The sequence below is a fragment of the Vanessa atalanta genome, chromosome 6 (assembly GCF_905147765.1).
Source record: "Vanessa atalanta chromosome 6, ilVanAtal1.2, whole genome shotgun sequence".
Classification (NCBI taxonomy): Eukaryota; Metazoa; Arthropoda; class Insecta; order Lepidoptera; family Nymphalidae; genus Vanessa; species Vanessa atalanta.
Window position 1 is genome coordinate 8,558,289 of NC_061876.1, and position 15,258 is coordinate 8,573,546.

A 15,258-nucleotide genomic window follows, 5' to 3' on the forward strand; every position below is an offset into this window, starting at 1 on the left:
ATTATTTATCAAGATGTCGGTGACACTGAGATTAGGCTACGCATAGAGAAAAGTTGCGTTACTCACGATGCGCGTGCGTCCGTGCGACTTCCCGCTTGCAATAAATGGTCGTTGACCGCACACGCGCCCTGTTCTTACCATTACCTCGAATTTATACTAGGAAGAAGTTAGGTCTTCTTTAACTGATAACGATAACATCTTGGTTACTAAGAAATAGCAGTAACCTGTTTCAGTATTGCACTATAGTACAAGTTACTTAATTAGAGTAATGTTTTCTTTGCATTGCATTTAATTAGGAAAATAAAATTTGTTTCTACACAATAACAGTGAACAAAAAAAAACGATATTTAGGTCTATTTTGTACGACAATATTTCTTCGATAAAAACCATCTGTCAAATCCGAATGAAACCTAATCTCAATTAAACACGTTTCTTATCCGTAAATTCGTAACAATGTAATTCGTGTTCTGACACAGCACTTGGTATTGTTAGGAAAGGTGCGAACTTTTGCGTTTAGTGTGTCAAAGTTCAGCTTGACCGTTAGGTGTGTAGTCAAGTTCCCAGAAGAGAAAATCTGAGACATCTTTTCTATTAATCAAAATCTATCGGAAATTATGTTTAAGCGCATATTAATTGTGCATCAATGACTAATGAACAAAAAAATACCTATAATTTTACCGGTTCCATACAAGGCTACAGTTGATTATACCTATTGCATTTAAAACAGCACCCATAAAATTTCTATAGTGCTACAAAATTTACTCAACGTAAATTGTTATTTTAATATAAGTATATTCTGTAACGCTTAAAGATATTACTATTAATGTTATTTTTCTATTAAAGGTACATTTAAGTATTTTTTTCCTGGTGGCAGGGATTTGTGCAAGCCCGTCTGGGTAGGTACCACCCACTCATCAGCTATTCTACCGCCAAACAGCAATCAGTATTGTTGTGTTCCGGTTTGAAGGGTGAGTGAGCCAGTGTAACTTCAACTTCAAGTGACGTAACATCTTAGTTCCCAAGGTTGGTGGCGCATTGGTGACGTAAGGAATGGTTAATATTCTTACAACGCCATTGTCTATGGGCGGTGATGACCACTTACCATCAGGTGGCCTATTTGCTCGTCCGCCTACCAATATCTTAAAAAAAAAAATCAAAGAAGAGAGAAGATAAGCAAACCTTTGATTTACACTTTACATGCGATTTGCTAATAGCTCTTTTATGTTTGGCACAATAAACATTTTTTCATTGATGTATCTTCATAAATAAAGTAACAATATTCCACTACCATTATGTATACCAACAACCAACCAACATATATTAAACCAACTTTATTTTCCAAGTTCTATAAAAACAACTAGGAAAATATAAAATCAAAATCAAAACTTATTAAAGTAGACTTTTACAAGCACTTCAAAATCGTCATTTTACAAACTATATTAAGTGACGCTACACCGGATCGGAATGATAGATTCTACCGAGAAGAGCCAGCAAGAAACTCAGTAGTTATTATTTTTCAACATTTAAAATACATAGTTATGTTAGCCAAATACAATTATACATATGTATATGTATATAATATATCCTGCCTGGAAGTCAACAAGTATTAGCTACATCTATTTAATCTACATTATCAAAACCACAGACTCTATTTGATTCTAGTTATGTCATGTCCGTATAAGGTTAAAGTTGTTTACTTAGCCTTAATGCTATTGGAATCGCCATAGGGAACTAGATATTGCGGGATATAAACGATCATAGTAAAAAGGTAGATGGCCCGGCGCGTATCTTAACTCTGACAATGACATTGAACCGATAACATCGTATCATTAACGTCCTTTAGAAAAGCATTCTTCTACAAATAGTATTATCTTAAAACACTTTACAATTTATAAAATATAGTTTTCTTTCGAGTTTCATTACACAGCGATTGCTTTTCCATTATTTACAGTGATTTACTTTTTCTTTATATTATTAGGTTCGTCTCGACACAGCTGATTGTATCGTGCTGCGAAAATTACACTTTCTTGTTCTGTGATAACAACATAATAGCTTGTGAAATTATTGAACAGGAGAGGTCGACTATACCTTCATTAGGTAGTTGCTACCGACTTTTATAATATTATAATATTTGAAAAAGTATTACGTAATCACAATGTTACAATTTTATTATTTATCTAATATGAAAAAACTATTTTTTTTATTTCATTTATTAGAACAATGTACCTATATTGATTTGTAGTACTTCAAGCACAGATAAATAAAATTAAGATTAAATCAAAATAATATTTTTAATACTGTCTTAACTTTACAATCACAATTTTACTTAAAACTATCTGTATATAATCTTGAATGTTTTCGTTCGTTGTTTGAGATAACCTCTATCTTAAGAGTATTGAATGTCAAGTTATTATAGTATCAATATCGCCATTCCCCAGAGACCCACGCGCGTCTCCCCGAGACTACCCCGTCTAGACTACCCGTATCAACTTATCTAATTTTAAACGTTCGCAAACGAGGTGCTTTTAACATTTGTGAGCACGCATTTTTCGAAGGACGTTTAAAATTGTTAACTTTCACAATTTCTGTAACATACATAATTCTAACAAAAAACGTTTAAATGAGAAAAGTTTCAGACTTTCACCCTAAATATTTATTATTGTTCGTATTATGTGAAATAACAATTGTCATTGTGACAAAACAAGTTTGTAGAAATCATTGCTGTTGAATTCAAATTATGTTTATACAGAGAAAAGATTTTTATTTTACTATTATGTACTTTAAATTAAAAGATGTTATTATTAAAGTAGATAGTCGAGCCCGATTGTTTTTTTACAATTAATAATTCATTACCATATGAATTAATTACATTGTTAATAAAAAAAACATCAAACTATTACTGTACAAATCATGATTGCATGGAATGGTGGAAAGAACGCTAGCAGCATTTCCCCGTTGAATCGCAATGCCGATCCTCTGGGCAAAAAGTGAACTAGACTGACACAGTGCATGCTTCTATATTTTAAAATACATATATATTTTTCTTATCCAATGAAACATCAAACGTTTTAAGATCATAGGATTACAAAGGTCGATAAGAAGTACCTACTTTATACATATACGAATATTTTATACAATTATCGGAGCTTTTGACCGGTCAATGTTATGAAAACATGTCAAGGGTTCGTCTCCCTACTTTTGGAAACTAATCTTCGTCCCGACCCGAGTGACGATTTAGTGTAGACATTATAATTGAGTATTACAGTTAATACTTTTCTATTAGAGGCTTCTATGAATCATTTTCGATGTTGTTAGGGGAATTCGTACAACAAGCAATGCTTCTTAAGAAATAAATCTTTTGTATGAGATTACAAATCTAATTTACTGAATTTTAAACGTTATTTCTTCATGAATTTTAATCGTGTTAAATACTTTAATGACAAAACAATGTATATAGGTACTTGCATTACTTTTTTTAATATTAAAAAGGTATTTAAACACAAATTTAGTTTATGACTTTATAATTTAATTATTTCAACAACAAAATGAAAGCAATATCATTTTGTAGAAATAATTAATTTGCGATGTCAATGTCGAGTGTAACAATTGTCCCCATAAACGAACGCGTGTTCGACCATTGGGATTATTTGCTAAGTTATAGAAATTCTGCGCGTATTTCGGACAGTGATTTATAAAGGGGGTCTGCCACCCTCACAAGGGGCACGCACTGGCCACCGCAATATCACAAACATTGATTTCTGAAATCGAGAGAAAAATTTATCCGAAAATCGTAAGTCCAATTAATTGCAAGTCTATTACGTTTACGAAACAAGTAAGTAAATAAGTTCGGAATATTACGACAAATAGCTTACGAATGCAATTGGCAAATTACTTAATTTTTAAGTATTACAGGTTGAGAAAAAATATTCTGTTTTTAAATGTACTCTTTTCTGCTAAACTAAAGAAATCTCTTCATGTATTTCTTGACTAAGCAACTTTGTTATCTGTCATGTGATTGTGCAATTAAATTACAAAAATTTCCGTTATGCTTTTATTCATGTTAACATCTTCTTTTGTGTGGGAACTAACTGTGTTAATTAATGACGGCTATCCTGATTAGTTTTTCTCTTGTCCGGAGTAAGTGGGTCGTGTGTTGGTCAGATGTTAAAGCGGATAAGGTGCTTGCTCGGATTGGCCGTAACGAGTTTTTTTGCGAGCGGTCTTGTATCTACGATATGCTGACACCGCCTGTCATTTTATAATTGAATTAAACGCTGATATGGCAAAAGTGTTGTACCAATTATTGTGATTCGCAAACATTTGGCTATTATTTTAATTTGAACATCTTTATAATGGATCACCTCTTGACAGGTACAAGTGGAACGAGCCTGTCTCGACGAAACTTATTGAGAACATATTTTCGGGACAAGCCGTTATAGAAATTAGTAACCGAATTCTTTTAACTGAAAAATGTGAATAATTAATTATCTAGATAATATTTTATGCTATGTATTTTTTTACTTTTATTACTGATTTGTTTTTTTTTTCTGTAAAGCAATTCGTACAATTAATTTCTGACTCTCGTTATTCAAAGCGTTTTAATTTTTACACGAAGAGAGCCTAATTCTATAATAATTATCATATAATATATGCATACGTCAAGTAAACGAATCGATAGCTGGAAGTTCCAGGCGGTTCGTATATGGATCGATAGGGCAAACAGGGTCGCAGGCACACCTACCTGACCACGCAACGGTACTGCTATGACCAGCCAATTCACCAGCATACCAAGACTTGATTTAACGCTTCTAAGCCTCAGGTCAACTTACCATAAAGGTGCCTGGATTTATTGAATCGGAGAACATATTGCACTTCAGTATTTAAACGGTAAAGCATCTCTATATACAGCGGAGACTTTGTTAGGAACGTAAATTATTATATATATATTTTCATATAGATAAAATTCTAATTATAAACAAAGGTATGAAACATTTGCTATATATTTAAATAATAACCTAATGTACCTTTTAAAATATTGTAATTTATCTGTAAATGGTATTGTTAATCAGTTAATATTATTTTAGAATTTATATATTATGTACGTGTACTTTATAATGTGTGTGTATAAATATAGATTGTGTACTTATTGCGATTAGTATGTATATATGAACATAGATATACCTCCTCACGACTTTATTAAATTTCAAGTCCTCAATCCAAAGGTCACCTGGAAAAGATCGGTCTATCAGCGATGAAATTACTATTTGTACAAAATTATAAATAACATATAAAATTTATAAATATATACAAACATTTTCGGTTTCTGCGTTATATATATTCGAACAGAAATCAACTTATTATGTTCTATGTTATTTGCACATAAATGTGAAGGGCGTTTTATTAAATAAATAATATAAATATTGGACAACATCACATACATTACTCTGATCCCAATTTAAGTAGCTAAAGCACTTGTGTTATGGAAATCAGAAGTAACGACGGTGCCACAAACACTCTGGGTGTTCCAAGACAACATAGAAAATTAATGAACTTTTTCTACATCGACTCGGCCGGGAATCGAACCCGGGACCTCAGAGTGGCGTACCCATGAAAACCGGTGTACATACTCGATCACGGAGGTCGTCAGTTATTAAAGCGATAGAATAAATATTTATAAATACCTCACATAATAAATAATAATAAACCGCTATGTATACAAATAACAGAAACATATACTTGGATATATACATATTTCTTTAAACCGATTTGGATAAATCAAAAAGATAATACTGAAGTTGAATTGATTCAAATGTGTCACGATAACACGATCTATTGTGTATTGATCAAATTCTTTTTAAGGCATTCTAATGTTTTTTTTATTGAATTATAATGGAATTGGATCAACAATTAAACGATCTTTGTATAGCGTATCGGGTAAAGCGATGTTCGACTTACACGATTAACTTATACGGTGATGAACAAATTTACTATTATACCGTTATAATGCGTTTTCGAAATTGACTCTCTACATAAAAGTTTAGTGTTTCAAATGAAATAAAATAGAAAATTATTCTTGTAATAACATTTATATTTAAATCGTCGATTCGTAATATATATTGAAAAATATTTTTTGTATAAAATAATATTCGTAACATTTATTAGGTGATAAAATTTTTTTGCGAATTATAAAGGAAATTAAAACTGTTAATTAAACAAATGAAAGTGTTTCGATTCTACACATTTTCAAAGATGTAAATGTTGTATTAGATTTATATTGTTCGTTGCAGGATAAACGCTCCTTTTAAGTGACTTGCCTTGTTTTACCATAACTTATTATACGTAGGTAGTCCCGGATTATCTATATAAGCAATGTAGGTAACCGTCTATGTGACCATCCCGCCTTGTGGCCCCACGGCCCAAAAGAAAAGTAAGCAAAATATCAAAGAGAAATTCAAATTCAATATACGGATATACTATTGTATTATAACCGTATATTATATGTATGTATAGTATACAAGATCTTGCTATCATCTATATGCATCTATGAAAAATATGTATATATTCAGTGGTTTGATTTTGAAGTTTTTTTAGCAGTATTTTTACTTTTCATAAATATCAAGATTTTCACGCGTATAATATCCCGAGTGTATTGATTTGATGTTCCGTACGAAGGTATGTGTAATCCGATGGTGGAGCCAGGTAATGGGTGGAAGTCTTAAAACGCGTATTAAAATTAAACGAAGTATCTTTTACCAATAATTTTAACGATTATCTTTTACCAATATTTTTTATCTGGATGATATTCTTTTTAACCGGATGATAGTCTAACGCTATTGCTTTTAAGTGAATGTAAACTTTAAAATGAAAAGTCATGCAAACGTGTGATTAACAATTCAAAGAGTTTGACGCAAAAAGTATTTTTTCGGAGATGAATATCGACAAGAAGTCACGATTTTCGTCGTATAATCTCTACTTTCACAGAAAATATTTTGCAGTATTTTCGGTAAAGTCAATAAATAACATCTTTTATCTTTTTGTAAAAGCCACCCGACTTGGACAGCTTGATTTCACTTAATCTATTGTAGATAACATTCAAAAACTTTTCCTATTTTATTTATTGAATAATATGTTTAGGACTTAACAAATCTTTGGCATAAATTAAAATCCGATGGAATGCATTAGAAAGAATTCTTTTTTTTTTTAAATACAACTAAATATTCATTAAGATTGCTTTCGTGTTGTCTAAATTTTATCGAATATTTATTAACCAAAAACTAGGACGCAAGCCTTATATTGTTTTTTTACAAACAGATCCGTATTGTTCGTTCGTTGTTCTCTAACTGTGTTAACTATCATTCGCAAATCACAAACAATGTAAGAGGAACTGACGCTATCGTTCTGAATCGTAATAGATCAATAAATTGAGTTTATTTCATAAAACGAAAACGTTTTCTTTCGCTAATCTTGATATGCAAATTAATTGTTGTTAAATAAAAAAAAAACAAAATAGCTGCTAAAATTACCAAATGGTTTTAAAGTGTTGTTCGACACATTGTTTTTTGAAAAATAATTTTATAATTCCTGTTATAAATATAGATAATTTTCGTTTTTAAATGTTAATAATGTTTATTACTTTCTATTATTAGTTTTTATTAGGTTATTTTAAGAGTAGAAGTATTTGTCCGCAACACGATTGACGTATTGAATTGAATAATTTAGACTAAATTTAAGTTCGAAATCGTTTTAAAATAATTTATTGTAAATTTCAGTTTATCTAGTCCAGCAGGCAACTTAGTTTTAGTCAAAATAGTTTTTTGTTTGAAATAAGCTTTTTTGTTTGTAGACTTGAGTTGAAAATAAAACAACTATTTAAGTAAAGCCTGTTAGCTTTAGTAATGGACCTTTCTCGGGAAAGATGTATACAATAAACAAACATTACGTGTAAGACAATCACAAGCTTCAATAGCGAAAATAATACCGAGCGGTGTTAACCACAATAGCGTTTGCTAAGTACAGTAGGTATAGGTATGTAGGGATGTATATGTACAATGTAGGTTTTACTTAGGTACCTATTCATAGCCTACGTTTTTTTTATTATTATATATATTTAAATATATTCCTATTTGAAACTATTTATGCATATATATTTTATACATTATATGTGTAACCAAAGTATGGTTACTCAGTTTATCAATAGAATTATCAATATGCAAGTAAAACAATCCAAAGTGTCTAAAGGCCGTTCTAATGGAGATGGTTTCGCAGCATCAAAGACTGTAGCAATAAAAACAGATCGCGTAGGTAATTGAGCACCCTCCCGACATTCCCTGATTGCACGCTCGACAATTCCCACGCCTATGTCCATCCTCATAGCGCATTTCTTATATAACTTTAATCAAAATTCTGTAAAGTAGGTGTGCTATTACACCATCAATAATGACGTAGAAGGTAATATAATTACTACATCGATCCGTCGCGGTGTCGGATCCTCTATCGGTGTAATACGAAATTTTACGGAATTTATATGCTTCGTTGTAGTGTCATTTTTTTATGAATGAACTAATGGAATAGATGAAGATAAAAAATCTATTCGATAAGTAAAAAGAAAGCTTTTGCATGTCCGAGATAAAACCTTTTTATCGAGTATAATTCTTTTTAGAAAAGTAACAAACATACTTATGTAGTTGCGATTGAGTATTTCACATAAAAAACTGCTCTTTGAAAAAGTCGAGAAAAAAGTTGGATTAATCTCATCGTATAACAGTATTTGACGTATTCAGTTCAGGTATGCAAAGATTTTCTCATTGTTCTGAATATTGCACATAACAAATAATAGTAAAGAATTGAAATGTACACATATTTCTTTGATTAATTTATATATTTATATAATTTAACTTATTAAATGTATACCTATAGTGGCAATATGCAAAAGATAATTATGACTATTATTTAGTTAGTAGTTCTAACAAAAAAAAAAACAATAATGACTATAGAGTTTCATTTGTAAAAAGAACAAACGTTGCAAACAAACGTCGGGTAAAACACAGGTTCCGAGAGGGCACTAAATGTAAGTTTGAAGTAACTCCTTGTGCTCGCTCGCGTGCTCGAGGATTCTTCCAGTAATCTTACGGTTATGAATAGGAATCATGTGAAGCAGAGCTAGTAATTGGGTGCACCCGAGCGGCGCAAGTAATTGATATGTCAGTCTAGCGGTTCTTCAGCGCTGTATGCTTATCTACGCCCTTCGATATAGATATAATATGGTGATCAAAACTTTAAGCGTATTATTACGCCAAATAACTTAGATGCTTCTGGCTAGGACTAAATGAATTATTAAAGGTAATTCTGTATTGAATAAATAGGTACAGTTAGTAAATTAGTTAAGGTAATGTTACTAAGCGTTTAGTCATTGCTACATTATCGTAACTAATCTGTGGCCATTATAAACCAACTACTAAGGCTAACTTTTCTTAATTTACCTGTTACGTCAAGTGTGTAATTTAGTAAATACGTGTTTTTAATTCCATACTTTATTACGACTTTTACTTTATTAGATACACTAACGGCTACTTTGTTTACGTAAACTTTTAATGGTCGATTTTTAAGCATTTTAATCCTTTATTAATTTATTTGAAGCTATTAAGTTTTATTACAATTTAACAAGCATTAGGGATGCGGGAATAGATGCGCAAAAAATATATAAAATAATATCAAGTAGAGAGACAGCTTGCCTTGCCTTGCCTTGCCTTGCCACGCTGTAACTACGATATTTTAAAGCTATGTCTAAAGATAAACACCGAACCCTTAAGACTTTGACCTCAGTGCGTTGAGTAAAAAAAAATGTTTACAAAATTAAATTTATAAAAATTTATGTTCTTTCATAACATTATTTTCTTTGGAACTTGTAGTTGCTAACTATAAGATTAAGTTCTATTATTTAAAACGGTCAAAGATTTCAAAAAGCAATGGCATTTTTTTTCGATACTACTATTTGCAATTGTAAAAAATCAACGAATTTATCTATTTTATATATATTCCACTATCGCTCACCATGAACATTGACAAGAGGCATTGCTTATATTGGCAACTTGTTAAAAAAGGTTTTATTAAAAAGATTGTAGTGGTGATTTTATGTTTCATCTAATCTTAAAAATTTCATGACTCTAAAGTGCTTGTAAAATCTGCTTGAAAAAACTATATTTTAAGTTTAATATCTAATATTATAATTCCTAGGCTAAATGTTAAGAGTTATGTTATTAAATTTAATGTACGTATTTTTCTTAAGATATATTTTTAATATTGTCAGATAGGGATAGATTCTTGGAATGAATTTAATAACTTACCAAAATATTCATTACGACGAGCCATTGCAAAAGCATAAGAAATCTAGACTTTTTATGCATTGTCCTAGAGAAACACTGCAGCTTTTAAATAAGTGGTTCTTTTATGTTATGGTGTACGAATTGCGCGATCGTCGTTCCCGCCAAACGGTTATGAGCCGGGTGTACACGAGTGTATTGTGACGGCTTGCCCGCTAAACTGAAGGAGTAAGCACCGTGAGAGCTTCGCGAACCGTCTCTGAATGGCCCACTCTACGGAGGGAGAAATGGCGGGAGGGACGTTCTTGTAGGGGAAACCGCGTCAACCGCCTCCGGTAATTCACTAAGAAAAGTTATTTTTTGATTGCCTCAAAGGGTCTTCGGGGTACCTATAGAAAGTGAAAACGATTTTGGCGATGTTTTCTTACGATACTATGTTTTAAATAAATGAAATTTAATTAAAATCATTATATAGCAATTTATTAATTTAATTTTATATCCCAGTTGAATTTTTAATTGTTTCATCTAGATAGGTATACTCAGGGACCTATCAAATTTAATGAGTACGTTACTAGATTATCTCATAGCAATTGTACAACAAAAAATAAAATTGTAACTTTATTTATAAGATTTTTAGATTTCCAGTTTTCTATAGATTTCTACAGAAATATCAGCGATAACATATCTTCTATATAAGTATATAAAAGCGAAATACTACTCACTGATTAGAACGAAACTTTAACACCTACAAACTTGAAATTTGGCAGGTAGGTTCCTTATAGGGTTTAGCCATCAAGAAGGGATTTTACCAAACTCTACCCCTAAAGGGATAAAACGGGGTTTGTAAGTTTGTGTTATAAATATTTCGTGCGGGTAAAGCCGCAGGTTCAGCTAGTTTCTTATATGTATATGTTACAGCAATTGTTACAATGTTTAGTTTGATTTCAAAATTTTAGCTATAAAAGAATAATTTCGACTCTGTATTTATCTTCATTCTAAGTAAATAATATATATATATATATATATATAGTAATGAAAAAAAATTTTAATTATTGTCCTTACATGATAGTCTAGGTACCATAAAAAAAAAATAGAAACAATATCTTCTATTCATTAATACAAATGTTAGGAATCTTAGTAATATTATAAATGTGAAACTTTGGGTGGATGGATGTTTGTTTCTCAATCACGCCAGAACGGTTAAACGGATCTGGATGAGATCTGGCACGGAAATAGTTTATAGTCTGCAATAGAACATAGGTTACATTTTTATCTCTAACATCTGCAAGACACCCCCCCTTACACGCGAATCCGCGGTCGTAAATATATATTATTAAAATATTCTATGTCTAAATTTCATTGTCTGTGGTTAGTTAATATATATTTAATATTTGCCAGTACCCTAGAAGGGCGAAGACTATATCAGAGTAAGGTACCTATATGCCGCTTGAGTGTAATAATAATCAAAATATAGCGTCAGTAGTAGGTAATTGAACAAAACTAAGATCTTAATAGTGATAAATTAATTACACAAGAAAGTTTATGTCCAATATATGTTATAGTTTTGTGCGCGTTCACCTGAAAAGCTTTCCTTTCGATTATTTCGTTTCCGATAAGATAAATATAATAAAATCTACAACATAAAAGCATAAGTACCATTTTCTATGTACCTGTGTTGATCCTAAAACTATACAAGGCATTCATAATGACGCAACTATTCATGTATTTTTTTTACGTATGGCAGGAAAGCAAATGGATCATCTATACGTAAGTAGCTTTGCCAATAAATATTGGCAATCACGGGATCAAAGATGTTATGTTATTGAGCCTGTAATTTCACTGGCTCAATTACAATTCAAACTAGAACACAGCAATGTAATGTATTGCGGTTTAGCGGTAAAATAACTGGTGAGGGGGGGTCATTCATCCAGACGGGCTAAAAATATATATTGGATTAGTACTTTTTGCATATAGAAAAACATAAAACTTGTAATATACTAGTAGGACGGGACGTCAAGACTTCACACGAGTTTTTTTTATTTGACATTAAAATTTTAGCCTATGCTTTTTTTTAATGATCAGATGTAAAAACGAAAGTATTATAAATAATACTCAGTATCGAGTCAAGCTATCTCACAATCAGCTTCCGGGCTGTGCGAATACATCTTCAATTAATTCTTTTCTCACGTATACTGGAAATCAAATGAATATACCCTACAATTTAAATTTACAATTCAATTTAAAACTACCAAAGCTTCTGGAATGTAGATTTTACGAGATGAACCGCCAAGTAACTCAATAGTTTTACATACTATTTTCCGAAAGTCCGTTATATAGATTTTTTTTTTTTTTTTAGCATTAGCAGCCCGTAAATGTCCCACTGCTGGGATAAAGGCCTCCTCTCCTTTGAGGAGAAGGTTTGGAGCATATTCCACCACGCTGCTCCAATGCGGGTTGGCGGAATACACATGTGGCAGAATTTCGTTGAAATTAGACACATGCAGGTTTCCTCACGATGTTTTCCTTCACCGCCGAGCACGAGATGAATTATAAACTCAAATTAAACACATGAAAATTCAGTGGTGCCTGCCTGGGTTTGAACCCGAAATCATTGGTTAAGATGCACGCGTTCTAACCACTGGGCCATCTCGACTCGACTTATATAGATTATTAAATAAAATTGAATTATTACTTATCCTACATAGAAATCAACGTATTTAGAATACCACACTATTCTATCATCTATAAGTATATTTATAAGGAATAATTCGCCTTATCAATCAAATTTTTCTTTAACGTGTGATTTAAACTTATTAAGTGGCAAAGCTAAACACCTTGCCCAAGAAAGGCTGAATTGACTTTGTGGAGGAGGTAAACTAATGTTACAAGATTTATCATTGTTAGTGTATAACAGTTAGCAATAAGTAGTTAAATGGTCTATGTCTAAATCTCATTGTCTTTGATTAATTTATTATATAAATAATGTATATATTCAGTATTTTATTACGGTTAAACTCAGTTAATAAATGTAAGTTAGTACGCCAGTAAGTGCATAAATTCATAATATGTAAAGTAAGTAAGTAATACCTATATATGTATTATATATATTCGTTATCAATAATTATAGTTGAATATAAGAGAAAATGATCTGTTATTAATAAGTGTGTTATTTTTATGCTGCGTTTGTTTTGAAAGTGTCTAGCGAAGGTCAGGACCGATAAAATTTCCTCTCCGAATATACGCCAATATCTCAAAAACAAGTAACATGTCATTAAACTGTGAACTATCTTAAATTTGAAAACAAACAAATATACAAAATTATTTTATGACAACCTATATGTTTTTATGACATTGTCAGGAAATCGAATCAAAATTATTTTAAAGAAAAAAGCAAATTATATGATTCCAAGTATTTAATACCTAGACTTTTGTGTTCGACAAAAGTATTACCTTTAGCTTTTATACAATCCATTGGACGTGCAGTAACTATGTTTTCTACTCACCATATATATACAAATACTAACAACGGATAAAACTTAAGGTTCTATTTTATCACGGGTAGGTGACTACGTATAGGTACTTGCAATCTACGCTGGTTGGCTTAAAATTTAGAAACAGAAGCACTATCTGTGCTAGAGATACTGGAAGTTAGGATTGATTACTTATGACATCTCAACTGATTTTTTTTTATAAATATTAGGATTTATTGAATAACAAAATCGGTTAATAAATCGCTATTGGTGGATTTTTTTATACTAAATTTATCACCGACGAATAAGTAGAAACAATTTTGAGATAAAGCCGTGGTTCGTATATTATTCTATCTTTTTTAATAACCAGTGTTGTAGAATGCTAATAAATTAATTTGATATGTCTCTCCGTCCATTAAGATAATCATATTTTTTGACAGATAACATTTTTTACATGAACGAGTTGTTATACAGGTAATGATAAGTTGAAATTACTATTTTGTATTATAGAATAAGTATATCTATGTCAGTTTCATTATCGGTAGGTAGGTACTTATAAAAAGTCCATCATGTATGTATAGAAATATATATCTTAACATGGAATTTTATTTAAAATGTTAAACTTAAAATTATCAAAGTAAATGAGTATTCGTTAATATATTGATTGCATAAAAGAGATAAATTAATCTACCTATTATAAGCCGGACTCTGCCAGCTAATAAACTTTGGCTCCTATGATGTAACAGAATGAAGTACTTTGTTCATTACTGCGTAGGTACGGACTTATACAAATGTACCTACATGGTTCACTTTCTTTGAATTTTATATTCAGTTAAAACAATTACTCCCACGAGTCTTCATAATACAGAATTTAATGCAATACGGTCCATAGCTATTCTACTATCTGATAGGTGGCGCTGTAGTCATGTCAGTAGCAAATTCTATATTTAAAAACAAAATTAGAATCGATAAATGTGATCAAAAAGATAATTACAATCGTCGTATTCGACCACACATTGTGGTACAGTTATCAATAAACTACAATTATTTATAGATCGTTAATAATTAATATTCATTTTATTCTACTATATTATCGATGTGGCATTCTGATAGGTATACCTGAATTTTTTCTATAAATATCTTTATTAAATAACATATTTCTAATGTTATCATGATAAACTCTGCTGAAGATAACAATCATAGTTACAAAATAGCAGTCCTTGTAAGAAATTATTGCAATAGGCACAACTTAAGTAGGCATAAACTCTTATCAATTAGATAATTTATACATGTCATTGTTTTATCTGCTATGCGTATATATATTTCGCTGATAAAATGCACGCTAAGATAAACAAGTATGTTAGAGTTTTTTTTTTTTTCAATACAATATTTTAAGGTAAGTTTCTGATTTGATTAAATATTTTTTATGAATGAAACAATAATTATTTACTGATATTACATAATTTATT

The 15,258-nt window shown here is 30.9% G+C and overlaps 1 protein-coding gene across 2 annotated transcripts in view; it reads right to left on the reverse strand.

Annotated features, from left to right (window-relative positions):
* The window catches only part of LOC125064759, a 36,294-nt gene extending 25,775 nt beyond the window's left edge, over nt 1-10,519 (reverse strand). For both annotated transcript variants that reach the window (XM_047671960.1, XM_047671959.1), the window contains exon 1: nt 10,344-10,519. In XM_047671960.1, coding sequence (XP_047527916.1) covers nt 10,344-10,403 — 60 coding nt within the window. In that variant the 5' untranslated portion in view covers nt 10,404-10,519. The remainder of the gene's footprint in view (nt 1-10,343) is intronic.
* Between the last annotated feature and the right edge of the window lie 4,739 nt (nt 10,520-15,258).